The sequence below is a fragment of the Phalacrocorax aristotelis genome, chromosome 24, assembly GCF_949628215.1.
Source record: "Phalacrocorax aristotelis chromosome 24, bGulAri2.1, whole genome shotgun sequence".
Taxonomy (NCBI): Eukaryota; Metazoa; Chordata; class Aves; order Suliformes; family Phalacrocoracidae; genus Phalacrocorax; species Phalacrocorax aristotelis.
In genome coordinates this window covers 2,402,834-2,430,254 of record NC_134299.1, presented here as the reverse complement: position 1 = coordinate 2,430,254, position 27,421 = coordinate 2,402,834, and the positions used below count along the sequence as shown (strand labels likewise).

The following is a 27,421-nucleotide window of genomic DNA, read 5'->3' as shown; positions in this document are numbered from 1 at the left end:
AGTTTTAGGATTCTGTGTCTTGTCTGCCATTGCAGTCAGTGAGCACTACTGAATGTTTTCTTTACTGCTGCTGCATGCTGTGGCTAGTGCTGGACTTACTAACTTTTGTTTCTGGTTCTAGATGGTTTCTCTCTCTCTTGCTAAGATGTTTCTTCTCTCTTCCTTGCTTTTCCAATAGAGTCTTCACCAAATGCCCAGTTCATTAATCGGGCTCCCCGCGGCAATTCTGAGATTCCAGAGCTTTTCACCACTGGTGCCCCCACAGGAACTATCATCTCAGATAGCTTCTTGAATTCCCTTTTGTCTATGGTGAGTAGATGTATCATGTCCTGTCATACTTAGGGGCATCGGTGTGTAGCAAAGTGATTACCAGCCAGGGCAAACCCACTTAATCTAGCCTTAACAATGGTCAAGGCCGTGTGTGTCAGAGGAAGGCACAAGAAATGGTGCAGAGATTGGTGGTGTGACTAGTTAAACAGTGCCCTGAAGAATACACACGTCTATTCCATTTTAAGCAGTTTGCTAATCAGTGGGCCTCTGATTCCTTGGGGTAGGGGGTTCCATACGCTAAAAGGCAGCTATCAGCTCCAAAAGACATGGCTCTCAATATGTGCTATCGGCAGCAACTGTGCCTGTTGTTGATACACACATAGAATTCTTTGGAGAAACTTTTAGAATGTTTTCATAAGTTCCTCCTGTTCCCAGCTCCAAAATATTGACAGGCTACCAAAGGTATTTAAAGCCAGCCTGAATTATTTATTCCTTGACAGCGTGATGTTAGTCAGTCCCTCTAAGGAAACTGCAGTCACTGAAGCCAAAATTGCATTTGACACCAGCTTGCCCCTTGGTGGGAGCTCCAGCATTGATGCCGAGGGCTGAGAAGATTGAATTCTTACCTGTTCACATAGAAAGGAGTTTTACAAGCCTGGCTGGAGGTGCATTGGTGAGCTAGGGAACAGGGAGCTTGCACTACCACCACTTTACTGTAGCAGGCATGGGGATGAACGGAACATTTTACTTTTCCCATCTGTCTATCTAGCACCCAGGCAGAAATTCGCCAGAAGTTTGGATGGACAAATCTATTGAACTCAATGGGACTCTCCCAATGGCTGTCTTCTGAAAAGTATAAAACAAATTTCGCACGTGGGGCCGCTGCTGACCCACAAGGCCACATCAGATTTTAAAAGCGCATATTTGGATTCTCTGTAAGTTCCTGGTAGTGTGTCCTTTTAAAAAGGACATTTGCATCACAATGATTGGATGCATTGCACCAGAACTGCAAGAATGGAGGGAACGTGGTGATCCCACCCTGGTGACAAAATCATTGCTGCCCAAACTGAGTGATACTGTCAGTGGTGACACTCGTGTGGGGCACGCTTTGGTGGAGTTCGGCCAGGATTTTGGCAGCGAAACAGCAGTTCAGCTCATAAGCTGGCATTTCCAAAACAACCTTCTCTTTCTTTCTGAAAGCCCCTTTCTTCCTCTTCACCCCAATTCTCCACGCTGCAGTCAAGTTCCGCATGCCTTGCTCTCAGCTCATGTCCAAGGGGATAGTGCTTGGGTGGCAGTTTTACAGAAACTGAATAAATACAAAACAAATCTCTCCAAGGGATAAGCAGTCCAAAATAAGTGTGTCAAGTCCAGTTATGCTTTTCTGAGAAGGCTTCAGTGTTAGGGAAAGTATTATATTGCTGCTACTCACTGATATGTCAATCAGCCCGGTGGTAATTAATGACTGCTAGTGTCAAGTGTAAAAGTAACTCAAGACGTAGCATGACCTGTCTTAAAGGATAAAATTTCACTCAGGCATAAGATTCCAAGTCTGTCCAGGAATGATCAGCACTCAACTCTGCTTTTAAAGAAGAGGGGCACCTTCGGTTGGGTTCAGTAATTCTGTAAATACAGCGAAGACGGAGAGAAAGAGATATTGCTTAGCAATTGCAGTATCAGGGAAAAGATGTGTGAACTGGAGGAGGAGGAGAAGGAAGCCTTCAGCAGTCCAGTATCACCTCCTTTTGCTATCACTGTGAATATCTGTTCAAATTTCTCAAGATGCTCAGAACGGGAGTGCTGTTTTCTTTTAGCTTGAAAGGAGACTGGCAGAAGACTCTGAAGGGCAGAATGTGGTCTGTAAAGCGAAATGTGACCCCTTGGAAGCCTGAAACAGAACTGGCATTTGCTTCAACGTGACTCTTGGGGCCTCAGTAGGCAGAAAATGATTTACTGAGCATGATCATTATGGCTCAGGTACTCTAATGAGCCCTGAATTCCCTTCCTGATCCAGCTGTGGGTTCCTAAACTATACAGGACCAGTTTTAAAAGCTTAGTAGCAACACGGACTCAGTGGGCCTAGGCAACTGCTTGGGGATAGGAGAAGGTTTCTAGCCTCGCCCTCGTGTGCAGAGGCGTTCCCAGGAAATCTGCTTGTCTGCAGCTGTAACCAACAACTGGCGAAGAAGGTAACATCTCATGGGCACGTTACAGAAATGTTGCTCCTCTGAAGTCAGCTTCAAGACCCATTCTAAGTGCAGCGTGTTATTTCCTGAGTGTACACGCACACACACACCTCTGTAGTTTCCCCGCCTTTCAAATTCCTGCAGTGTAACTCAGCAAAGAAAGTACAGAATGAGGGTGACATGCAAATCCTATTAATTCATCCAAGTATGGAAATGCAATCCTTTTGATGTCAGAAAGTACAGCAATGATATGTTAAAGAGCTCAGCACGCTTCTGTTAAATATGTAAAGTGCAGATTCCCCCGAAGCTGTATCACTCCTGGATAACCCTGGACTATAGCTCCTTACTTTAAAAGACTGAGAATTACTCTAACAGCATTATACCCATTTGCCCGACAATATGGTCAGATGTTCTTAAGCGGATTTGAGCTCAGCGTGGATTTAGTAACACTGTTCCTTCTCTGCAGCTTGTTTAGTTTCTTTACTCAGGCAAATGCAGGTGACAGATTCCACAAAGTGGCTCAATGTAGGAAAAGAGCTTTCCGAGGAAGGGTGGAAAACAAGTTATTTGATGCACTGCAAGCAGAGGAAACACTTTGAGATTTAAAAAGAAGAGAGGGAGACAGAGGCACTCTAGGCCTCTTTTTTTGCCTCAGACCTGAATTTCAACCACAGTAACTTTTTTTTTTTACTTTTTTTTCAAAAAAATACTGACAGATAAGGGCACAGAGAGAGGTTTTCAAAACAATATGGCAACTACAAGGATAGAGTTTCCTGCTGCACCTGGACCCGATAGGGCTGGGCAGGGCAGCTGCACTCCTCGGTCTCACCTTGCACAGTGTGCTTCTACTCAGGTGACACCGGAGCTGCTGCCCAGTTTTCTTACCCACACACGTGTGTGCGCACACATGTGCCCTCACACCCACTCCTTTTGTGTCACTGGGGCCTTTGAAAATCGCTCATTCAGACACAGCTTAGGGCATTCTATTATAAGAGCAGAGCTGGGATCATTTCAGTGCTCTTTGACGCTGAAATGGGATAAGCAGGTGGTGATCCATAAATCAGAAATCCAGTCAAAAAACTTAAAACATAATTAAGGACTACTTTAAGTATACAAAAAACTCCAAAGTGTCTGTCCGGTCACTTTCTCTAGGTTTTCATTGGAAAACTTGGCTTTCCTTTCCAAGGCATACTCTTTTGTCTTTGGCTTTTCATCGTCTCTTCCTTTCCAGACGTACTACAACCATCGCATCTTGGCTCTGCTGCAGACTTTGGTGACAAGTGGGACAAGCCCAGCACTGGGGGAACGGCTGCTGGAAGAGGGCAGTGGTCTGGGCAGAAGTCCTGACAACGCAATTCCCGATGCCTCCCAAGTCAGATGCAAACTAGCACTCCTGCCACTCTCCAAGAGGCTGTTAACAGGTGTTGGGGTGAGTTACATCACTGAGTGGTGCTTCATGGGCTACGCTTTCATCCCTGCTGCTACTACTTTTACATTGTCATTACCTGAAGTTTAGTTTCATTCAGTTGAATCTTGCGATGTAGCTTGAGCCATCTTTTGAAGAGGCAAAGACATCAGATAGCCTGATTTTATGCTAGATGCTAACCTTATGGGGGACCAGTCATTTTCGTTTCCTTCTTGCCAAATATTATGATACTAAAAGTAGTGAAGTAGTGAATAGGGATGATAGTTGGCTGAATAAACGATTTAGTATTGGGCTGAACTGTCCACTTTGGTTCCTTTGAGATAAGAGTGGTTTGCTTCTTTTATAGCAGGAGGACTCCTTTGGAGACATTTACTGCAGAGCTTTGGACTTGTTCGGGATACTCTGCTTTGGGCTCTACCGCCTGATGGAAGAGCCCAATCCATACAAGAATAGGCAAGTGTACTTTACCTCAAGTTGTATCGTAATTCAAAAGATAGTAGTCGTGACTTTGAATTTAGGCATCTGTTATAGGCAACCTGAATTCCTTATTTTTGTCTTGGATTTTGACATTCCTGTAGGTAGCTAAGGCCGTCTGAGGCAAACTGGTGTGTGGTCTGAACACGGTGCTTACTGGTGCTTGTATGAGATTCTCTGAAGATGTGATTTATCTTTATGAGTGAGCCATCTGCATTAGGGAGCTGCTGGAGCATGAAGTTAGTAATGCTGCTGAGGGCAGGGATTTTAGAGAGTTTACAGGCAGAGAGAACCTTCTCATCTAACTTGTTTTACTCACTGATTCTTTCAATTTCAAAATTTCAGTGATTCCTTGAGTTTCAGATCTCCTAGAAAGACATTTAGTCTTGATTTAAAGATTTTGAGCAATCAAAAAATTCATCACATCTTTCAGCAGCTGTTCCAGAGACTAATTAGCTTCATTTAAAATATATGTATCCCATTCCTAAGTAAAATTAAACCCTCTGTATATTGTCTCATCATTCCAAAGAATTCTGCACATGCAGTCAGTCACTGAAAAAACCCCCTACAGCTTTCTTGCTGTCCTAGACACTCAGTTCAAAGGCCTCACAAAACAGCCTGAATGTCATGTGCAACTGCTTTTTCAGGTTTGTGATTCCTCGGCCTGCCAGTGATTTGAAGATGCTGTCTACAGATCTGCTGTTCTGTGTCGTTCCATTCAACATTGCAACAACTGATGACCTGTGATGTGGGATGGAAGTCAGTTCCCAAGCAAGAAAACAGGTAGTACTGACAATTCCATGCCAGACTTAGGAGTGCAATGCCCTGCAAATAAAAACTGTCCAAGTTATTAAGATCCTGACAAAAAAACATTGTCTGTTTTCTTATTTCTGAGGGGTGCTAGTCTGAATTTGGCTAAACGTTAAGATGAGGTTATTGCTGAAAACAGTATTGCTAAGCTTTAACAAACATATTGGAGAGTAAAATGCTCTCTCTGTGAGGAAAAGGGCAAAAACTTGAGTTTCTGCTGAGCACTGCACAGAACAGACCCAGCTATATACAAACATGACTCCATGGAGTTTAGAGATTCTCTGCTGAACTTCTCAAAGTTCAAAGACTCCAGCACACTAAAATTCAGTTTTCCTGCAGCCAGATCTGAAGATGCTGGCTTGAGACACATGAAACAAAAAACCAAGCAAAAAATCCCCATGAACTTGTACCATAAATCAGGTCCTGCCTGTATGTTATAAAGCTGGTTGAGGGAAGGAGAGTGGTGGTGTTTGGGTTTTTTTTCCTCTCTCTCTCTCCCCTTCTCTCTCTCTCTCCCCTAACACTAATTAGGTTTGAAAGACTGCAGCTTGAGTCCAGATACCACATGCCGAGAAGAAAGGAACCCAAACAGCTGACGCAGAGTTTAGACTAAACTAACTGCAAGCTCCCCAGGGACATCACAAGGTAAACCTGATAGTCTCTGTCATTTACAATCATTATCAGGCAGCTGAGTCTCTAATTTTACTAGGGAGCCAATTAACAGATCCCTGAAGCTCAAGAAGAAGGTCTTGGTCCTTTTTCTGTTTTAGACAGCAGAAGGGGGAAAGTAAATCTTTGTTTCAGATAGATACTCCAGAAGCTTTCCTACCTAGGGGAGTGGTCAGATCTGGGCTTGCACTTTTCCTCTTGAGGAATAAGATAAAGCACTGCCTTGAGTCAAGCAACTGGCTTTGGTACACAGCTCTGCACAAGCTGGCTGTGTAACCTTGGGTGAGTTATTTAACTGTATCCTAATGCTGCGTGCTGCACACAGGGACTGTAATAACATACTTGTTAATTTAGATAATGAGAGCTTTGGGGAAAGGGCTGTCTCTTGTGATTTGTTTGGCCTAGCATGAATAGGTACTGATTTAGGATAGGACATTTAGGAACTCCACTCAAACAACAGGAATAAGAAGCAAGAGAAAAGCTTGGACTAAAACTCCAGATGGAAACATGTCTGCACTTGGGGAAGTTTGGAGTTTGGATTCAGGTCCAAGCCTTAATGTGTTGGACTCATCTTTCCTGGAACAAACTAATCGTACATTCTCAATTTAGGGCAGATTGCAAGTAGGAATCAGTGAACCGTGCTTAGAGCAAGCAAAATACATAGGAAGCATGCTTCCCCTTTGCCAGGCCTTTGCAGGCCTGAACTCTGAGCCAAGGCAGTCAGCTGATCTCTTGGTAGAAGTTTTTTTGGCTTAAAATTACCCACTGTATATACAAACTTAGATAAGAACTTGTGCACTGGATTCTGTTTACCCTCTGTGAGAACAAGGCTTGAAAACAGTGTCTCAGTCCATTCCCTAGCATGCATTATTTTAAACAGACAAGACAGTTAAAAGGTGGAAGGAAGAGCCTGGGCAGGCTTTGCAGGCCTTTGACTACAAAGGGTACCTCATACTAAGATTCTGCAAGCTTTCCATATTGTCGTCATCTGAGCCTTTCTTTATTTCAGCTGTAATTCAGTCTAAGCAGGGCACAGAGGAAGTAACATGCCTTTTTCTTCCTTATTTTTCTATTGCTTTTAAATAACTACACATGCTTGGACCTCTCTGTCCTGATACTAAGCAGGTCTTGTGCAATGTTAAGGAACTTTTATTAAGAAAACTGCAAGAAACACCAAAACCTGTTTACTCGTAACTTCCCTGGGTGGCTGAGAAACTCAGACTATCTTGCCAGCAAATTCTTCTATCTGAAATCATCTGCTTTTCCTAGAAAATGGAGGCAAATGTTGAAAGTGCTCCCTCCGGGTTGAGATCCAGGACATATTAGTTTCAGCTTTTAGGCACCAAACACTGGGTACTCTACTGTGTTACTCCAGAGCTATGATACTTGGTGTAAAACTGTTGCAGCCCCTGGTGTGAGTATCTTGGTTTTTTTCTATCAGAAAAAGAGGTTTGCAGCAAGTGCATTTTCATGTTCCTTCTCTCCAAGGTGCCTTAGGTGCAGGACTGCCAGGGATGACTCATGCCATGCCTTCCCACCCTGCGTTTGCAGTATCTCTGTGACGGGGGAATATGCCCATCTCCAGCCATACAGCTTTTCCAGTACAGCGTATTTCCAGTTGCTTAACCCGCAACTGCTAGAGCATGTAATTTACTGGGGTAAGGTGGAGTGGGGAGAGACGACAGAGTGGAGAAGGGACCTTTTTCACTTTGCTTATTCCACCTTTTTGTTCAGTTGTGGTATCTGAGCAAGCAGTTCTGCTTCTCAAGAAAGAAGGAAGAGGGAGAGAAATCCTAAAAAAGGTAAAGGCATTAATAGGTCAAGGCCTCCTTTGCATAATTCTATTATCACCAGGAAGATTCTGCAGTAATCATGTTAGGCATGTGCTCTGGAGCATCAAAGTGACTTGTCTTACCTTACTTTTTGATGTTAGACAGGTTTAAATGCTTTGTACAGATGAGGCACCTCAGACAGCTGATCAAGAACGCCTGTGCTGTTCAAGCAGAGCAAAGGCCTGTTTTGCCTTTTTTTTTTTATGTCAACAATGCCACATTCTTCCAGCAAGGAATAATCTCTGTTGTCACAAAGCGTGAAAAGCAAAGGTGTAGGAGAGAATTTGTGTGTGGGTGCATGCAAATGTGCGTCCTGAAGCTACTATCTTTGAATCTTCAGCAACACTATCTTCTTGTGCATTGCTTGGGTCATGTTTGTATACCTATCGTATAAGCAAATCCAGCTCCTGCAGCGAAAGCCACGGCACAGTACACAAAGCTGCTACAGGATCTCTGCCCCGTAGTTTGCTGATCTGCACCCGTTCTAAGCTGTAAAGGCCACCGTAGCATGTGGGTGGCAATTAATATTAGTAGTTTTTACTTCTTAGCAGTGTTACCGGAGTCTCCGATTGAGTTATTAAACTTTTTGTGTCAGATACAATCAGAAGGTGGTCCCTGACCTTAGTGAGCTTAGGTGGTATATACAGAAACGAGTTAAGGGAAGCAGAGGAGTTGTAGTTTGCTCAAAATCATATATCAGATTGGTGGAAGATAAAAACAGAACCCAGATCTCCTGATTTCTAGGCTAGCAGCTTTCTCAGTTCCTGCTAACACAATCATTCCCTTGCCTGCCTGTCTAGGGATTTAACAGTCTCTTCCAGAGGTGGTTCAGGTAGCCTTCATGGAGCACTACCTGATGAATTATTTTTCCATTTGTTATGAGATGGTCAGCCTCTTTACAGAAGCAGCCAAGTACCATCATGCTTTCAAACAGGAAAGTTACCCGAGGTTCCCCGCTAAGTCAGCTCTCTTGCGGTTATGTCTCCTGTCAGCTGGGCCACGCTCTCGTTTCAGGCTGGTACTTGTCAAATGGAGGCAGAAACCTCTCTGAAGATGTGTGCAGGGATATGTGGGCTCTGCAGACATTCAAACGTGCTGAAGTACCGTCCCAACACATGCATCCATCTGGATCTGAACGCTGATAAGGACACGCACACAGACATAGGCCTCTACAAAGCGCGCTTGCCCATAAGGAGGTGAATATACACATCCAGGGTAGGGCTGCTTTCTCCCTCCTCCTTCCCACAGTCAGATGCAATCCAGCAGAATGAGCAGTGAAGGATGTCACTGCTGCGAGCTGGGCTGGGTTTTGCAGTACGGCATGCTGCAGGTGGCGACTGACACATAGTCAATGAGATCTGAGCAGAATCCAGACTCTATAAATGTTAGATGAGGCAGGCTGGGCATTGACAAAAACAAGAGGTGGCTGCAAACACCAAGTGTCATTATTGTCTGAGCAGGGGTGGTGAGAGGCCTAGGAACTTCCCATGGAGATTAACTACCTCACAGCAGGATGAGGAGCTGTCTCCTGATGTGAAGGGACATCCTGTTGTCCTGAGAACACTTGGGAGGAAGGATGCATGACAGCAGGAGCAGTTTTTGAGAGCGCACACGCAGCTTTCTGCAAAGCACGTACCTTGTCTGGAGGATGGCTTGACTCTGCTGAGCTGACTCTGAACACCTAATGGTTCAAATTAATGCCAGAACAGGAGGTCCCTCAGTCATTAGTTGGCAGTGGGTTCTCTAGCCTCTTCCTACTGAAGGAAGGGCTCTCTGCTGCTTTCCCATCCATCTCTTCGGCTTACTCTCTTGACCTACCACCAATGTACCATAAAGCCAGTCTTATCCCCCACTGTCTCTCTCATGGCCAGTTATAAAGGGACTGGAGCTGTTTAACTGCTGATTGCTTCTCCGCTTGCAGCAGGAGGCCACGCAGAGCGAATTAGGTGAGCTGTCTGTATTAAGCAATCTGGAAGTGCATCATTAATGCTTCTGACACTTCTTCTGTAGTACACATGTGCCAGCTAATAGACATTAGTGACTGAAGTGTCTCCATCTCCCAGAAAACAGATGTAGCTGGAGCAGTGAGAGCATAGACACGGCCCACTGGGCTCGCTGTCTCCACAAGTCAAGATGCTTTTCCAAGCTCCTCCATCCTGTGTATGGGTGGGAGTTGCACGGGGATAATGATTGGAGTTGGCTGAGGTTTCGAACTTCTGCTACAGTTTTAATGGAGAACTTGGGGGTTTTGGGGGTTGGCTTTAGGTTTGGATTTTTTTTTTTTTTTGTGACACAATAGGACTTTTGTTTCCAGCCAGAAGGAGGAGCCAGGTCAGTCACTGTGACTTGGAATCTGGTTGTCTTGTAAGGTTTTCTGCTAAAAGAAAAAAATGCAATTCCACTGAGATTCATTCTTTCCCCTTTGGGGCAAGGGGAAAGGAATATTAGGGGTTTTTGTGAAAAAGCAATGCATTTTTTTAGGTCCTTCTTTTTTTGCAGATGTTTTCCAGGGTTGAAGTTAAAAGCTTAGTTCCATTTTCCTCTCAGTTTCATTCTTGAATAAGCCCATACCTTAAAGAAAGCTTTAAAGAAAATAAGTACTACTATCACTTGATATTGTGACTCTGTAAAATATAATCTCAGTACAGGCTTTTCCTTCTCCCTTTCCCTCACCTTAGTCCTGTTGAGTACTCTGCCAGCAGTGGAGAAGCAAAGGTACCCAGTTCCTTCGCTCTTCTGTGAGGGCAAGCACTGGTGCTTGCCAGCAAAGAGCCTTTTGTTTCCACCAGTGTGGCTGCTCTTGGGTACTTGCTTATCCAGGCAACTACCAAAAAGAAGCAGGAGTCCTAAATGCCAGACTAATGCATCAATCATAATTCCTGAGCTGCCAGCAGCCATGTAACTGCTTAAAGACCTCAGAAGCCCTCTGGCACTTAAAGAAAAAAATCATCTAATTAATCACAGGTGAAACAGCTTGGACCTGCTCCAAAAGCCCCTGAATTTACTGCCAAGCTTTGATGCTAATTTTCCTTCTAAGTAACCCCCTAAAGAAATTTATGATTAGGTAATTAAAGTGATGAATAAAGAGATACTTAGAAGAAGGAGGGAGAAGAGAAGGAGGGGGGGAATCAACCTTGAGTCAAGAGCCTTAAATCTCCTCCCCTCCTCAGAGAGAAATGTTAGTCATTTTTGCACACGCATTGTCTCTGAAAATTGGATTCCCACAGGAGGCTTGAGAAATACTCCCTAAATTAATGTTTGCATAACCAAATAAAACAGAAAAGAAGGAACTCCTAAACAGACTGTAATGTCAGGGTGGTTGAGGGAAAGAAAAAGGACTTGTGGCTTCTCTCTGAGAATCACACACCATTCAACTTTTGTCAGAAACTACCTCATGCCTTTTCCCCCTTGGTACCTGGGGTCTGTTTGTTTTAAAGGTAATTAGTTACCTAGGAATGCCATCTAATTAAAAAATGTATTGATATGTAATTAAGGGCTTCAGAGCATCCGAACAACTTTTAAAAGCCTGACCATAAGTTCTTAATAGGCCCCAAGCCCTGTATAATGTTTTTCAATGTCCTCTCACATTCTTTCTTTCATTTTTTTCCAGAGGAGAAGGAACTAAGTAGCCTTTGATTCGCATTTTTTCTCCAGGCAAATGTACCACACCAAACTCAATGTGAGGAGTGTGCGTTTAAACACAGGGACACGTGCTGCAAAATTTTGATGGTGCCTAGATTGTTTCCACAGAAGACACAGATGTGGCCCCCAAAACACAGAAGAAAATTAAACTCTAGTTTCACTTCCAGGCTGCTTTTTTTTTTTAAATTGAAAAAAAAATAATTAATTTTTTTTTAATTTAAAAAAAAAAAAAGCTATCCACAAAACAAGCCCATCGCTATCCAGGCGTTTGCTCCTGGCTTCTTGGCAGTCTTGCCTAATTCTTTCCCTGTGGCTACAAGCGAGTCTTAGAATGCAGGAAGCTTCCTTAGTGGCCCATAAAATGAAGAGTTGTGGGGCGGGGGTGTAAGGTTGGTTTGTGGTGGCGGGAATATTTTCCCCCCAGGATTACATCACACTTTGATGTCTACATTTTGATCCCAGGCCTTGAAGTGGCAGAAAGCTGCCACGCGCTCACCTTTGCTCTGTGCTGGGAGTGTGCCCAAGACTCTGTTTCACACTACATGATACACCTGACCTTCCTCTGTTAATAAATGCCTGCTGACCCCATCACATGGCCCCCTTCTGCTCTGCCTGGCGCTGAGGGAAGAGTTGCTGAATGATTTTTGAGGGGACCAGAGAGGATAAAAAATGAGAAAATGGCAGATTAGATCTGAGGTGACAGGGATGAGAAATAAAAGCCATTAGAGCCCATTTGCAATGTGCCCTCATTGAGTCAAGTTTCAAGGTGTTTTTCCAGATTATTAATAGCCTGACAACAGTTTTTGTACAGGAATCTGATACAGGAAATAACACTCATGTATACATACTGCAGTGTAGAGGGGAAAGTAGAGCCCCCTCATTTATTTACTTGAAGAGATTTGAAATACAGCAAACCAGCCAGCTGGGTTACAGACAAAATAAACATTCTCCATTATAATCGTGGCATCTTCAGACACACATCTCTATAATAATGCAGTGGTATGAGAGGAGCTCTCATAAACCTCTGCAGCCAGCCTTTGCTCTCTGTGCAGTCTGGGCTGCGTTCAGGGTGGCTCTGCTGAAGCCATAGCGCTCTTTGGTGTGGAGCGCATTGCCCTGAGTCATTTCAGACCTTGGTTAACATCTCTGAACCTGGGTCCTGTGGGCCATTTTGGACACTTAAAATCTCCCACGGGTCTAATTTATTCAGTGTGGCAAGCTTCCTTTAAAACTCAGTCAAGCACCAATCCTAAACAGATCTTTCCTGTCTCATCCCCCGCTTATCTGAATTATCTCAGCCTTCTCAGTGTGATACCCAGTGAAATGAAAGCTGGAAAGAGAGGGAGGGAAGAACAAGAATACCTGGGTGTGTGGGAAAGAGAGGTTAAAAAATTCCCAAAGTTACACTTTGTAGTTGCCTGCTTGTAAAAAAGAAATACCAGGTGGGTAGTGCTTTGAACTTCCCAAGGCTTTGTGGGACTGAGTTGTCAAATATGAATAATTGTAGCTTTCTTCATAAACAAGGGGTGGCACAGAAAATTTTGACTGATACAGTTCATAATGCCTACAGGCCAAACAGACATTTGGCTGAAAGAGGGGAGCTCTTCAAACATCATCAGTTGGTGATGTCTGCTTGTCTGTGTCTGCTGCTTTCTATTAAACTTTAGGTTTTTCTTCCTCACGTCATGTTGCAACCTAGCTCTGCTTGTGAGTGTTATTGGGCAGAAGAAATCAAGCCTTGCTCTGTATTGCATAACACATCGTAGAGGCAGCCGAGCTAATTACCAGCAAAACTGGACAATGAGCAGTAGAGACTAATTTTACCCATTTTTCTCCTGCTCCTTTCTGAAGAGCCTCTAGCACACAGCGTTGTCTGGGAGGATGTGCTACCATGCAAGCAAGCAACAGCGCTCCTTACTGATAAAGAATTTTCTAGTGGTGGTAGCAGAGCCTTAACTAAAACAAAAGGAGCCAGCCCCTTCCCTTATTTTCATGGCCTCACAATTTATAATTCAACTGGAATTGTAGTTTGCGTGCTGGCAGTCTTCGTCGGTTCTGGGTGCGCTAAGCCTCTGCCTAGCAGAAGACAGAAATGAACTTAAAACACTTGGTTGCTTTCTAATGAAGCAATATCCCTGCCAGGAGGTCTTTTCAAGGAGACAGATGAGACAGCCTGAAAATCCCCTTCTGCATTAGGGTCGATTACCTCTCAGTGGATCCACGTCACCGACGGTGCAATTGAGCATGTGCAATTCCTGCTTAATTTGGTAAACCTTGTGGATGCACAAGTATTTCCAAATTATATATCACTGTGGAAGAAGGCAGTACCTTGACAAAGAGGCAAGGCTGAGGGCAACAGTCTCCCACCAGCTCTTGCTTGTGCTCTGTAACTCATAGGCAGTGTTGAGAAGTATTTGTAATTCCTTGTCGGCGCTTCTTGGACTTGACACATACGCTGTGAGTTGCTTTGGGAGCCAAGGGGTGCTACAGCATCTTGCCTTCTTGATCCAAATACTGGTGTGAAGTAATTCAGATTCCCTACAACTGCACTTGCAGTTTCCAGTAGCACTAACTCAGCACTTTATGTTTTCCGGTGAGGTGAGTTAGGGTTCAAGCACTTTGCTCTGTAGGTTTCCATTTGAATAAGCTGTTAAGACCTGGGATTTTGTCTCTGCAGAGAATTGATGCCACGCTGAATCAGTCTGAGGAGTTTCCTGTTAGGGGCTTAACCAATATTCTCCTTGGTTCTGCATTTTTAGTGTCTTATGCCATTGGTCTCCCCCTTTTTATCCTCGATGCTGCTGCTTATAAATTCAACTTGTCTGAATTCTCACAGGCCACCCAGTATTACTGCATCTGACCAGCTCATACTGCTGACCATAAACTGCTACCTACAATGTAAAGAATTTGTGTTTCTCATGATTTAATTAAAAGATGTCCCTCACCTTTTCCCATAACTAGCTCCTTTCATCTTTCAAATGAAAATCTAATTTTCTCTCCATGAAAAAAAAATGCTTTCTTTCTAAAACTACATAAAAAGTGACTTTTTCAAATGTTAATTTTTCATGCATTTTTTCAGTGATGTTTTTCATTGACAATATTCTCCAAACTGTAATTTCTTAATCAGTTTAAGATTGAAATGGTAAATGGTATTTCAGTCCTGCGAGACAACCATAATACCAACTCTAGTGTTGAGAGCACCGGCCTGTAAACTCCTATCCTTCAGGATGAAAGGTGCCCATATAACAATAAGGCATTATTACACTTCCTTTATTACTTTGTACGCGCATAATTTACTGACTGCTAAAAAGCCCCTGGTGGAATGCCTCTTTGATGTCATCTGTCTTGCCTAAGTAGTGGTTGCTGCTTGCTTCTTTCCTACCCAACTAGTTGCGATGCTGCCTATGGCAATTCCAGTGGCTAAATTCCTTCCTCCAGTAAAATCTTAACTAGTTGAACGGAATCTTCAAACAGGTCCTCGTCTCCCTCAATAAATATCAAAAGGGCAATCCAGCTTAATATAAACAGAGAATAGCAAAACGGTGCTATTTATATGGTTCAATTTCCCTTCAGTTAAACCACTAATGGCACGTAGAACTCTCGTAATTAAAAGCCACATCTGATAGAACAAAGTCATCTGTGGAAGCAAAGAAAGGGGAAGATGAAAGCGCCACCAGTACAAAACAACAGGCAGCTATAGGTCCGTACATGTCTCTCTTCCCCGTTCTGAGAATCAGCCAGAGCCTGAAACCTCTTTTGACAGGTAGCTCCTCTGATGACAGATGCTCCCCGCAGCCTCCACAGGCTGCAAACAGATGCATTGTTCTTGCTGTCAGCTCCCCATTGAAAGGTGATTCCAGTAAGCGGCAATTGGCCTGATCTGTTAGCGTTAGTCAGCAAGTGCATGGATCAGATTTGCTACCAAGGAAAAAGGAAAAGCCGGTCTGAGGCTGAGAAATCAGCTCTCACAATCAAGAGCTTGTCAGGGTGTAGGTCTTGCTCTTCGGGATGTGAGGGACATGTTGCTAGCCTTGACTTCAGCTCCTCTGCTCTTTAGAACAGGACTCGTTTTTGTCAGAGTGGTCCGAGTAAAGTGATCACACCCCTCTTCAGGGTCGTCACCCGCCCAGCCTACAGACCCCACTGCTGTGGCAAGGCTTGGTGACTCTAGCAAAACTCTGGGGTGGGGAGGGAACAATTTGCTGCAAAAAATCGACTCCTGAGCTGGGGTAGGACTAGTGATCAGAACAGGGTGATGCGGGAGGCTCTGGACTAGAAGTTTCATCACTTAGAAAGGAGGCAGAAAAGCAGATGTCACAATGATGATGTTCCTGTTCCAGAAGGATTTCACAGTACTGAATAGCCAGACAACGCGACAGTGGAAATTCAGTGCTAGTCAATTCACATGGTTAAAAAAAAATCTCTAAAATATTTGTTCAAAAATGTCTCTTAATTCATTAATACCTTGAAGAATAGAGATGTCAGTGCTCTGCGGATAGTTCTGTGAGGGCATCAGCTCTGGGAGAAACTCCTAGAGAAGTAGAGAGCATATTGTTCTTTATATCCATAGTATACCTGTGTCTCAGTTGCTGTGTGCGTTTCTGGTCACTCCCATGAAACTTCCCCTGCTCCATGATATGTACCATAAAGCAGCTTTGATTATTGTGTCGTGTCTTCAGCTGCAGCTGGAAGAAGAAAATGGAGAGCCTGCCTACTGCTTCTGAAACAGCAGTGGGCAGTAGGGAACAAATGCCTGTCATTTTCCGTCCACGTTATCCTACCAACTTCAGTACATCTGGCAGAGGTCAGTCTGCTATAGCAGTGTCTGGCTCATGTGCTTGAGTCAAACTTCTGCTTGGAAAAAATTAAATAACTAGGTAATTCATGGCTCTTCCTGTCCCCAGCCTTCCTCAGGCAGCTACAGACCCTAAAGAAATGATAGGTTCTCCCTGCCCTGGGCAGCAGGTAGGCAGAAACCCCACTAATATGGCACTACCTATAGATTCAAGCTTGTCTGTACTTTGCTTTTTACAGAGCACCAGAATTGCTCACAGTGCAAAAGTGTAGAGCAGGTATGAGCCACAGAAATGAGCCACCGAAATGGAGCACATGATTAACACCAAGCATGCAGGCTGGAGCTGTGACTGCACCTGATTTTTATTTTGGGGTTTTTTTTCTGAGTACGGCTTGGCACTCTTTCCCCAGCTCTTCCCTTTCTCTCTCCCCCAACGCAGCTAGAAGTAGTCCATTAGTGTGAATGATGTGTGTCACTGCATGCTGATCTAGGAGAGAGCTCAGGCTGCTTTCAGAGCAAGTGCCTAGCAGCGTTATTATACACCAGCCAAGAGTGTCAGCAGTGATTTAAAATGGATTTTGGTTTTAAAGGTACATCTTAAAAGCATCTGGTTTTCTAAAAATGTAAAAGCTACTCACTTCTTACTATCTGCAAATCAGAAGCTCTCAGATTAGGTACGTAAAAATAGAAGCATCCCATAGTATTAGCCTCTTCTGGAAATATTGTTAACGCAGCCTGATTTCCTTCTAGTCTGCAATTTGTGCTTGCCGCTCGCTGTGTGAAGGGCCCAAGTGTAAATGACTACTGATGGGAGAAGCAGGCCCCTGGGAGTCGGGCAGGCCGTGTTCACATTACTCTTTGCCTGGAAACTTCAGTCACAACCGCGCCATGTCACCGTTCGGAGGTGGTGCTTTCCGCAGCCCCGCTCTGCCACGCACCATAGCCTTGGTGAGAACCGCTCACCTCTTGCAGCTCTTGGTCTGAGGAGCCAGGGCTGCTAGTGCACATTAATTGAACTCAGTTTGGAAACATTAAGCATACCTTTTGCCTGAGAATTCAGTCACTAAAGTCATCTCTCTAAAGCTTGTGATGGCTACTAGTTGTTATGGGGGAAAGGACATTTATTTATCTGGGATAAAAGCCTCGGAAATACTAACCTGAGGAAAGTTACAGCTGCTCAGGATCTTTCAGCGTTTGCCCCTTCTCCTGTTTATTAATGCGATTCAACAAGTCAAGCCTGAGCAACTGTGCCTGACCCCATGGCTAGAGTAACATCTGTGGCTGTACTCTGTCATTTGCAAAATAGAATGGCTCTAATCTCCTGAGCACGCTGCTCTGCAGTGACATTTCCAGGACATCCGCACTCCAAAAGGCATGCAGTAGCCTTGGATTAGAGTTTAAAATAGAAACATGTTTGCCTTTGTGTACAGCATGGGATTGCTAAGGAGAAATAGCAACGGGAGCATGCAGTTGGATTGCGTGACCTGCAGTAGTTGTATGGTTCAGAGGCTTTCATGCCATGGGACCTGGTCTGCTTTTCACATTACGGTGATGCTCTGAGCAATTTATTCAGCTTAGTCAGGGAAAGCTGTTACCTGCTTCTCCTAAGAAACTCTGTTCACCTCAGTAGGGATAGTGCTAATTAACACAGGTCTAAATTAGAGCAGAGCTTTAAAAGAACTTTTAAAAAAATGGATGAACTAAGGCACTTCCAACACAACGTAAAATCAGGAGAACGCGGCACGGTTCTCACCGAGCAGCCTGTGACGTTGTAGGGAGCGTGTTGTCATTCCCCTTGCCACAACCTCCAACCTGCTGAACGCGTCCGTAGCGAGCGGTGGGGGGCACCTGAGGGGAGCCGCTGTTTTGGAAGCAGCGTGCCGTGTTAGTGTCGCGCCATGGCGCGTCTTAGCTGCTGAGCCTTGCCTTTAAGCTGATGTGACAATACGCCTGCTGGTTGTTTTGCAGGCTCAGCTGGTAGCAGCTCAGGTTCTTTCTACCCTTCTCTGTAATGCAAAGTAAAAATCATTTAACTTGTGTTTCTAAAGGTGCTTTTCATAACTGTAAGCCTGTTAACTCTGGTTTCCTAACAAACAACAGCTGAAATACTTTTGTTTGTTTGTTTTAGGTACGGTATTTTTTAAACACTCACAGCAAGCTGCTGTTGTTCAGCTGTATGTTGGTAAATAGTAGCTGCTGCCTTTCACCTTGGGAGAGGCAGCATTTGAGCAAACAGTGAAGCGCCTGGGTAGACCAGGCACAGAACGCCAGAGTGTGGGAGAGCAGATACAGGGCAGCTGTCCAAAAGGCAGCTTGTTTCCTAAAGCCCGCTGATCTTCGCCCTGAGCTGGGTGCATAAGCATCAGTTCATGCTTCTGGAAAAGTCCTTCGGAGCCGTTGCTCCTGTAACTGTGATTTCAGGGTAGGAGCTCTGGAGGTCTCGTCTGGCACAGGGAAGTGGGACCTGTGAGAGGTGGGTGCGCGGCAGGCTTTTTCCTCTGCCCTTCCTCCTTCCCCTCTCCCTCCTCCCTCCTTCCAGCAGCCCACTGGAGCCTGCTGGTGCCCAGCACGGCCTTGTGTACGCTCTCATTCTGTTCTGCAGTGGCAGTTTTCTGCTGGTTTGTAGAGAGCATCCAACTGATTTATTGCTCCCAACGTCTCTTAGTTTGTAATAAAGTTTTCAGCAGCTCTGTCGAGCCCGCTCCCCGCCCCCGCGCACGCACACATCCCCGCGCTTGCTTTGTTCTTCTCACACATAATGTCAACTCATAAACCTTTCATCAAGTCAACCAGGTGGAAAAAACCCATTACTGAAAGAAGTGTTCATTCAGGTTCGGGGGGGGGGGGGGGGGCGGAAATGGAGGGGAAGGTGGAGGAGAAAGTTCCCCAATGGAGAAAAAAAAGGGGGGGGGGGAAAAAAAAGAAAAAAAGCTGTGTGCTCTTAGCTGAAAAGCCGGCTTTGCTGCGCGCCCCAGGTGCCAGGCCCCGGAGGAGCCTGGCAGATCTGTCATCCCGGTGACAGGAGATGGAAAGCGCTGTGTACATATTCAAAGAGGCAGCGATTTGGGCCTAATACCCACTGATGAAAGGGAGCTTCAACACAGCCGGCCTCTGCCAGCTTGAACAAAACCACTTGTGCTTTTGTATGGCAGAGAGGACCCCCCCCGCCCTGCAAACACACACACGCTGGCGGCGGAGGCTTCCCTCCCGCTCCCCCCCGCCCCGAATCGATGTGTTCATGCCATATTGGCTGAGGCTCATGTGCTGAAAGACGCTGCTGGCCACACAATGGAGGAGCTGACAGGGGTGTGTCGGCAGGAGACATGCTGTGTGGAGAAGGCGCTGAAAAATGGAAGTGAGGAGGCATGTGTGAAGTGCAGAGATCAGGGAGCAGCCTGGGATCTTGTTACGGCAGCGTACCACCGGGGCGGCCCTGGGCGTGGTGGGCTCAGAGCCTGGGTGGCTGCGCCAGCAATGCCCTGGCACAAAGCTGTTCCTGCTCTCAGGGAGACCCTGGCACCTTGCTGGACGGGCGCCCCTGTGAACGCGTCCCTGGAGGGGGAGCAAGGAACATCTCGTGGGCAGAGGCACAAGAGCAGGATTCGGGGGATCTTGGCCCCGAGTACCCTCAGAGGAACCCTGGCCAGCGTGCCTTTGCTTCTGTGCCTCAGCCTCCACATAGTGCAGATGATAATATTCCTGTCTCCCACTCAGCTACTCGGGAGGCAAACTTTTTGTGGAAGGCACTGTTGCTTGCATAGCACCTCGATCCTATGGCCAGTAAAATTAATTTTGTATGGAATTTCAAAAAGGGCTGTAAGTGGACTTCACTGAAAAACAACATCTCCTTTATCCCAGCATCTTCGTGTTTGAGGCAGGCGCTTTGGGGTCAGATGGGTTTCTCTTTACACACAGACTTTGAGGAAGTTCTGCACTAAATTTTATTTAAATAAGTTTTAAAGCAAGGTAGTCCAGAGTTACTGCTCTGGAGAAGGGGCACAAGGGCGCTAGGGGATGGAGAAAGGATGGGAAGCAACAAAGGAGTACAGGCAGTGACATCTGTCGCTAGTATTTTATAAGTTAAAAATTCAGCATAATCTACTGCCACCCTGTCCGCTATACTGAGTTCCAACAGCAACAGAATTGTCATGATTTCTACATGAATTAATTCAAATCTCTTTTTGCATGATATGGCGTAAGAAAGGGGCCATCTGGTTTATGTTCTAGGTGTCAGAACCACTCATACCAGCACACTTTCATAGTGCAAGATGTAAGTTGACTGCACATATTAATGTCTCCTTACCCTCTGCCTCCCTGAGACCTGATGCTGTTGTCCCATTATGGTGCTGCCATTTATACTGTCAATAGCAATAATAATAATAATGCAATGTTTGGCACGCACATAGTACCTCCAGTTACAACTGTGGCTGAGTGTTACTTACCATTACAAACATTTCTACTGGTTTCTTCACATGTGTGAGGCTTAGGGACGTTAAGTAGGATCATGCTGTGACTAAGTTAGGCTAAATGCATAAGAAAAGGTTGTCCAGCTTCCACAAAATTAGTATCTAACTAGTGACCTAGTCCATATACAGAAGTTATTGGCTTCCCCCAGACTACAGAAATGATCGTTAGCTTTGGAGTTGGGAAAAAGAATCAAGGTATGTGGAAATCTGCCCATGCCATTGGAGAATGACAGCTGGCAGTCGGGAGTCTTCTCCTTATGGTAAATAATTAAATACTGGCTATTAGACTTAGGAGCCTGTGATAATAACAACTTAGATAACAGATGTCTGTAGGTGATAACATCGTGCGGATTTACACTGCGTGATTTTCAGAGGTGTAAGCAAACCTGAACGTACTAATCCTCGTAACACCCTAAACCTGTGCAGTACGTGCCATTCCTGAGTACCTGCAGGGGGTAAAAACAGGATTGGGAAAAAACAGGATCAGGAAAATGGGTCTGGCTTTTTGGGCTGTAAACAAGTGCACTAGATTTTGGTTAATTATTATAGCAATATATTTTTTTTGTTTGCATTCCAGCTTGGTGGCAAACTGTGGTGGCTCACTGAGATATTTCTAGCAGTTAGTTGAATATGTAAAATCCAAGTAGAATTGCTTTGCTCAGAGTAGTCACCAAAGCCACGATTTCTGTTCCCTTTGCTAGATGAAAGAGGCTCAGAACAGTGGGAAAAAAGTCCTGAAGCAGAAAAGCCTCATCTACTACAGATTAGCTCTGTTTATATTGTAAAGTCTCTGGCTCAAGTGAGGTGTTTTTTTTTTTCCTTAGAAATATTGTTTTAGCATTAATTTATCTTGAAATGAACTTTGTGGTAAATAGAACTTAAGCATGAGCTTAAATTTAAGGTCTTATTTAAGTGCTTTTCTCCTTCACTTGCCAGCTAAGGATCTGGCCTGGGCTTTGAACATCTTTAGGGAGAAGAAACAGATTAATGAGATTAGAACATTTTAAATCACTTTTGTACTTCCCTGGGCTGCGTGATCTTTATAATACCTTGTCTCTATAGACTCTATAAAGTGTATTGGCTGGATGCTAATAGAGAGGGATGATGAAAATGAGGCTTGCTTTTGCATCCTTTCAGATTTGGGGAACATATTCAATGGCCTATGGGTATGTTCAGTTTCATACATCAATGTGCATTTAATCTCTTTGTCTGCTTTATGAAATCCAGCATTTAAGTGCTTAACACTCAACCTTACGGGCCTGATTTCCTTGCTGAGGTTTGCACCAGGTATTTTACAGTCAGGTCAGTAAAATGAAAACTGTGGTCATGGAAGATGGTGAGGAGTGACCTGGGAGCAGTCAGGCCTTCACCTAGAACACAAAAACTACAGCAGGATCTGGACTGGTACCTTTGGGCAACCCCTACTAGCCCATCCACGCTCACCCCTACAACTTCATAGGCAAAAGGCAAATCTATGGTATTAGGCTTTGAAATTTTTTCTTCCTAAGTCAGAAATAAGCCATTTCTACAGTAGTGCACTCAGGGAATGAGTGGCCTGGTGAGCTCATATTTCACCCTGTGACACTCGGTGGTTTCCATTTACACGATGATGCAATGTAAAGCGACCCCTTTGAGAGCAGCAGAGTGTAATGTGGATTGTCGGCCTTAGGGGGTGAAGAGGCTTGTCAAAGGGAAATTGAGCAATTGCAACAGACTGGAGTTTCCTGCAGCTGAAGTTCTCCAGCGAACACAGTTAATCTGTTCCTCAAAGGCTTTATTTGGAGGGAAGCAGCAAGAAGCCCGAATCCCACAAAATATCAAAAGCCCTCGGATTTTTCTGTCCAGAGATTTTCACCAAGGCAGGTTTCCCTGAGAGTTTACTTGCATGCTCAGAGTTTACTTACATGCTCATCTCCTGTAGCCCCTGGAAGTTCAGGCTCTGAAAAGCCATATGGGAAGAAGTAGGAGAAAAGTTTGGAGTACCCTGAATTCTGCTGCTGGTTACCCCTCGTCCCCATCAGCTGGTCCCCCGACGGGCCCTCCCTCAGCTGGGAGTACATGTACGTAGCTGGGGTGTCAGGAGGGGAGGGCAAAAGCACCAAAACAAAGCAAGTCTTGTTTATAACAATCATATGCATAGAGTGGAGAATATATTTAATGCAGGATTGTCCAAAAGTGCAGCCAGAGTAAATGACTATCGTACAGAGCTTACACCTTGTAAGCAGGTCTTGCACGGGGCCAGGACAAGCTCAGCAGGACATGCAAACCCTAGTTACAGCTCAGTTCCCTGCACTGAAATAGTGATTATAATTAAAAATAAATCACCGTTGCTTTTAGTTTGATGAAATTACCACTTATATTAAAGAGCAGCTTGAGCTGACTCCAAATAACTTCCTGCAGAATGTCACTTTGGGATTTAAAATATTTGATCAGTTAAAGAATATGTTGTGCTGCACTTGGGAAAGAAGATAGTAAAGCATGAATCACACATGGGCGAATGGAAGACGTTCCTATACTCTTGGGTGCCTGGAGTCTATAAGAAATTAAATTAGCCCTTCTGAAAAAATGTTGATTAATCCAAAGATGCTCCCAACTACTCAATTCATCTGCCACAATCGGATGTGGGAGGCAGTTTTGACTTGCCGGCCAAAAGGATGATAAGAAAAAGTACGTGCTGCAAAAAACAAGTTGGGATTCCTTACCGAAAGGCAATTTGATTCCCTGTTTGTTATTGATGAAGACATTTAAATGCTCATTCAAGAGTTTACCTTTGAACGGAGACTTCAGCGAATGTATGTCAAGTAGAAGAAAACAAGCAGCAGCACAACTCTACAAAGCGATCCCCTAAGCTGAAGCACTTCAGTGGCTGAGCAGCGAAGCAGCCTCTGTGAGGCACGAGAACCGAGAGTCCCGATCTGTCCCCCACCCAAGACACAGCTCAGGTTGCACCTAGCTGGTTATACCGAGCGGAGACTGCTTTGCAGATCTCAGTCTTTTCAAATGTAAAAAACAGCCTTCTTTAGGGATTTTATTGCAAGTTTTACAGTATTGAGTATTTTTTCTAAAAATCTCATCTCCCAAATGAACTTAAATGACAGCCGTAGCCTTCATTCTTTTTTGATTCTTTTAGTTTGTTAAAGCTGAGCTTTAGAGTCATTAGAATTAGAAATTCAAAACTGAGACTTTTTTTCTTTTTTTTTCCAAAAAAGCATTTTCTGAATTTGTATCCTGCATTGCAGTTGTGGTAGCTTAGGGGAAATGAGGGCTGGAACTCATGAATTTTGAAAGCTTGGGGTTTACGATGCTGCAGAAAGACTATTTGTTGACTATAAGGCCTGATCTGGAAGTGCATTTAAGACATGCATGACTTTGAGCATATAAATAGTTGCACAGAAGTCAATGGGACATAAATTTATGAATTTGCCTAAGTGCTTTGCTGGATCTTTGCCTAAGGAACCACTTACCATGAGTTTCAATAACAGAATCATAGCCTTGTTAATGAGCAAACCTCTGGACCAAGAGCATCAGTGAAATGTGAAATCCAGCTCCATGCCGTATCTGTGCTACTCAGCTTGATTTCATCTCTATGTAAACTCACTCTGCTGTGCTGACATTTATGTCCCTTGCCTTTCCCAAAAAGTGATTTACAGGTTCCATTTTACACTTGCGAGTGCAACAGGACAGCGCAAGATGTAAAGCAGCGTCCACAGCAATCTGGGGCTGGTGCAAGTCAGAACTCAGTTCTAGAGGGCAGGCACTGGAGCAGCTTTTTTCCTTAGAAAAAGGCAGTTCCAGAACTTCATCAGTGAATTGCGGCTTTCACCTTCTGCTTTTCTCTTTTAAAGTGTTTTTGGCAGCAGAGGTGGCTGACCAGGAAAGAGAAACAGGAATGACTAAGACCAGTCAATATTGTCAGGTCTCTGCAGCTCCATTAGTGCTGCCAGGCAAGAGAAATGCAGATCTCAGTGTGCAAAAAATCATAGATCACTTTGTGAAACAGAAGCTGGGGTGGGGATACTGGGAAGGGAAGGGAGGGACGGTTCATACATTGCAGTACCGGGTTGGTGGAGACATTGCCGTGCAGATGGACCAGCTTAAGGCCTGTGCCACCAGGCAGGGCTGGCCCCGCAGCTTCACGAAGCCTGCTCGTTTCCTGGAGCTCACATAAGAGCATCTATCCCACTTTGGTACACAGGCCTTGTGGCGGCTGTCTGCACAGGACAAGTTGTCTTTGCTAGGGCAGCTAATTACTCTGACTCTGCCCAACGCCTCTGGGAATAATCACAGCACCTGTTTCAACCCCCTCTGCTAACCGTTATGGTTATTAGCTTAGTCAGCACAGGTAGCAACTAGAGGCCAGGTCGGGTCTCTGCTAAGCGAGGCACAATACAAAACCAGAACAAAAATAGGGTCTCTGCCTTCAGGATAGCACAAGGTAAATAAAAATAGGAGCATGGCAATGGGACAGGGCTGTTATACCTTTGATCCTCTACTGCGGGCAATTTTTACATTGGGGTTTCTTTTAAAACAGAAAGTAGCAGCACCCCTTGGGAGATCATGGAACAAAGAAAGAGCACGAGGCAGAACATTCATTTGCTGAGTATCCCTTTGAGCTGTTCAGCAGATTTGGGTATATTTGATAAATCCGTGTCAGAATTCTTGCACTTAGAAAGAAAAGTGTTGTTACAAGTTAAAGTATTTTTATCTGTTGTTGTGCACAGGCATTTGTTTTGATCAAATAAGAAATACTACCAAGTCATAATGACACTTTCCTAAAATCTCTTTGGGTGACCCAGATCTAGCCACTGCTACTGGCCTGAGAGGATTACACCCTCTGTTGGCTTATTATCCTCTTACGTGTCCGTGAGGTGTTCTCTGGACCTCAACGAGTAAAAAGCATTAAAAGGGAAGAAGAGCTGCCTCTGTGCTGCGAGGGTGGCCGTCCCTCCGCGCCCAGGGACCCCGGGGGCCCACCCAGAGCGCAGCGGCGTGGGGGCTGAGGGCGCAGCCAGCCGCTCAGAGCGCATCCCCAGCTGAAGCGGTAGCAGGCTCTGAGCAGGCGCCACAGCGAGACATGGTATATACTGCATCAGTATGTTAATCTAAGAATGTCAGAAAAGCAAATGTTTGGAACGTATCATTTATGGGGATTAGCATGTCAGATATATTTTGAGGAAACTTTGGGATTGTTTTCCAGAAGTAAACCCCAAAACTTTTCCAGGATTCCCGGGTACTTTGTAGGTTAAAGAACCTTCAGTCCTTCCTATTCTCACAGCATCCTCTGCTGTGGTTCACACAGAACTGTGTTAACATGAGTCTGGAATATCTCAGCACATAATTATTTATCCTTCAATAAAACAAAGAAAACCATGTCTAAATCTGACTAATATCCCCTCCTCAGCCTGCCAAGTGGGGCCTTGTGTTTTCAGTATTGAAAACCAAGCCTGACTTGCTGCATATTTTGTGTTGCCATGGTTTATGTCCAAATGCAAGGATTTAATTTTGTCCGTCATCAAACCGTGGTTTCCATATGACACCAATACATTCCTTCCCTCTGCCTGCTGTTCTGACAGACGACAGAATAGAATTAAACATTCCAACTACCACGCTTAAAACGCAAGAGCTTATGTTCCTTTGGCTTTGGAGATCAAGGGGCAGATCTTTAGCGGGTATAAATTGTCTTCACTGGAGCTACGAAAATTTACACCATTTACCCCAGCTGAGGTAGAATCTTGGATGTCTTTATTTCACAGAACAACTCCAAGAAGATAGATACAGTAGGAGTGACAAATAAGATAGACTCTGCTTTTCTTCTCTGCCTAGCTATTATGAGTGATTATTATTGTGTTTTCTTCTGGTGCAGTTACTGACCAGCCCGACTTATGCCTCTGAAAGCCAGTGAAGAGAAACCCCTCCACATATTTCTCCTCTAACTGCAGCCTGCCCTACATCCCAGCCAATTTCAATTTAATGGTATCAACATTTAAAAAAAGCCAATCCACGGCCTCTACCGTACTGAGACTGGGAGTAGAAAAATGACCGGTTCCTTCTCAAAACACTGGCTGGGGTTTCAAAGGAGCCCGAGGGAATCACACATGCATCTCACTTTGAAATTTAAGCTCTGGGTCTTGAAAGGATAGGTTTATTCCACGACTTCACACCCTGAAGAGACAGCTCATTGCCTGGGATTGCTCTGATGTCATCCCTGTAGGGAACTTTTTCAGATTAATCAGTGCAGAGTCCTAGGCCTTCTTGTGACCCCCACCTCGAGCAGAACACCGGTGGTGTGATCCTGGCCTGGTGGGTTTTCAAATGCTCGTGAGTAACAGCAGTTCCCTTCCTGTCCATCCGTAGCGCTCAGTGAATATGCTGGAAATATGGTGTTACTTCTGAGTGTTGTAACGGGGCCGAGCTGAAAACCCCCTGTGGATAAGAAGAGGAGATACACTGTCCTCGGGAAGGAAAAAAAGAGTCAAGAAGGATGATAGTAACGATCCAGCTGGGCCTGCAAGTCAACACCATTCCTGGAGTTAGCCAAGAACTCTGGCAGTTTTTGAAGTGCTTGGGATTTTGCCCTGGATCTATAGTCTCAAGAGTGGCTGTTGTCGAGATTTGCTAGGTGTGGTAGGGTGACTGCTGCTGATGCCAGTAGTCTAGGAGAGGGGAAGTGAAACCTGCTGAGACCTGGGAATGAAACAAATTTGTAGTAATTAGAAGCAAATGCTGCATGTTGGCTAATGGGTTCCAAAGCAGATGTTTGTCAAAATAGCCAAGAGATGGGTCATCCAAAAGCAGAAGTTATAAATAATGGGAACTATGTTTCTTGTTATTTCATGTTTTCTCAGGTCAAA

General features: G+C 44.7%; 1 protein-coding gene across 1 annotated transcript in view; it reads left to right on the top strand.

The window, feature by feature from the left end:
* The window catches only part of KCNU1 (potassium calcium-activated channel subfamily U member 1), a 53,002-nt gene extending 47,877 nt beyond the window's left edge, over positions 1–5,125 (top strand). Inside the window, exons 24-27 of the mRNA XM_075117486.1 lie at positions 179–309; positions 3,688–3,885; positions 4,229–4,335; positions 5,004–5,125. Coding sequence (XP_074973587.1) covers positions 179–309; positions 3,688–3,885; positions 4,229–4,335; positions 5,004–5,103 — 536 coding nt within the window. The 3' untranslated portion in view covers positions 5,104–5,125. The remainder of the gene's footprint in view (positions 1–178; positions 310–3,687; positions 3,886–4,228; positions 4,336–5,003) is intronic.
* The last annotated feature ends 22,296 nt before the right edge of the window (positions 5,126–27,421 follow it).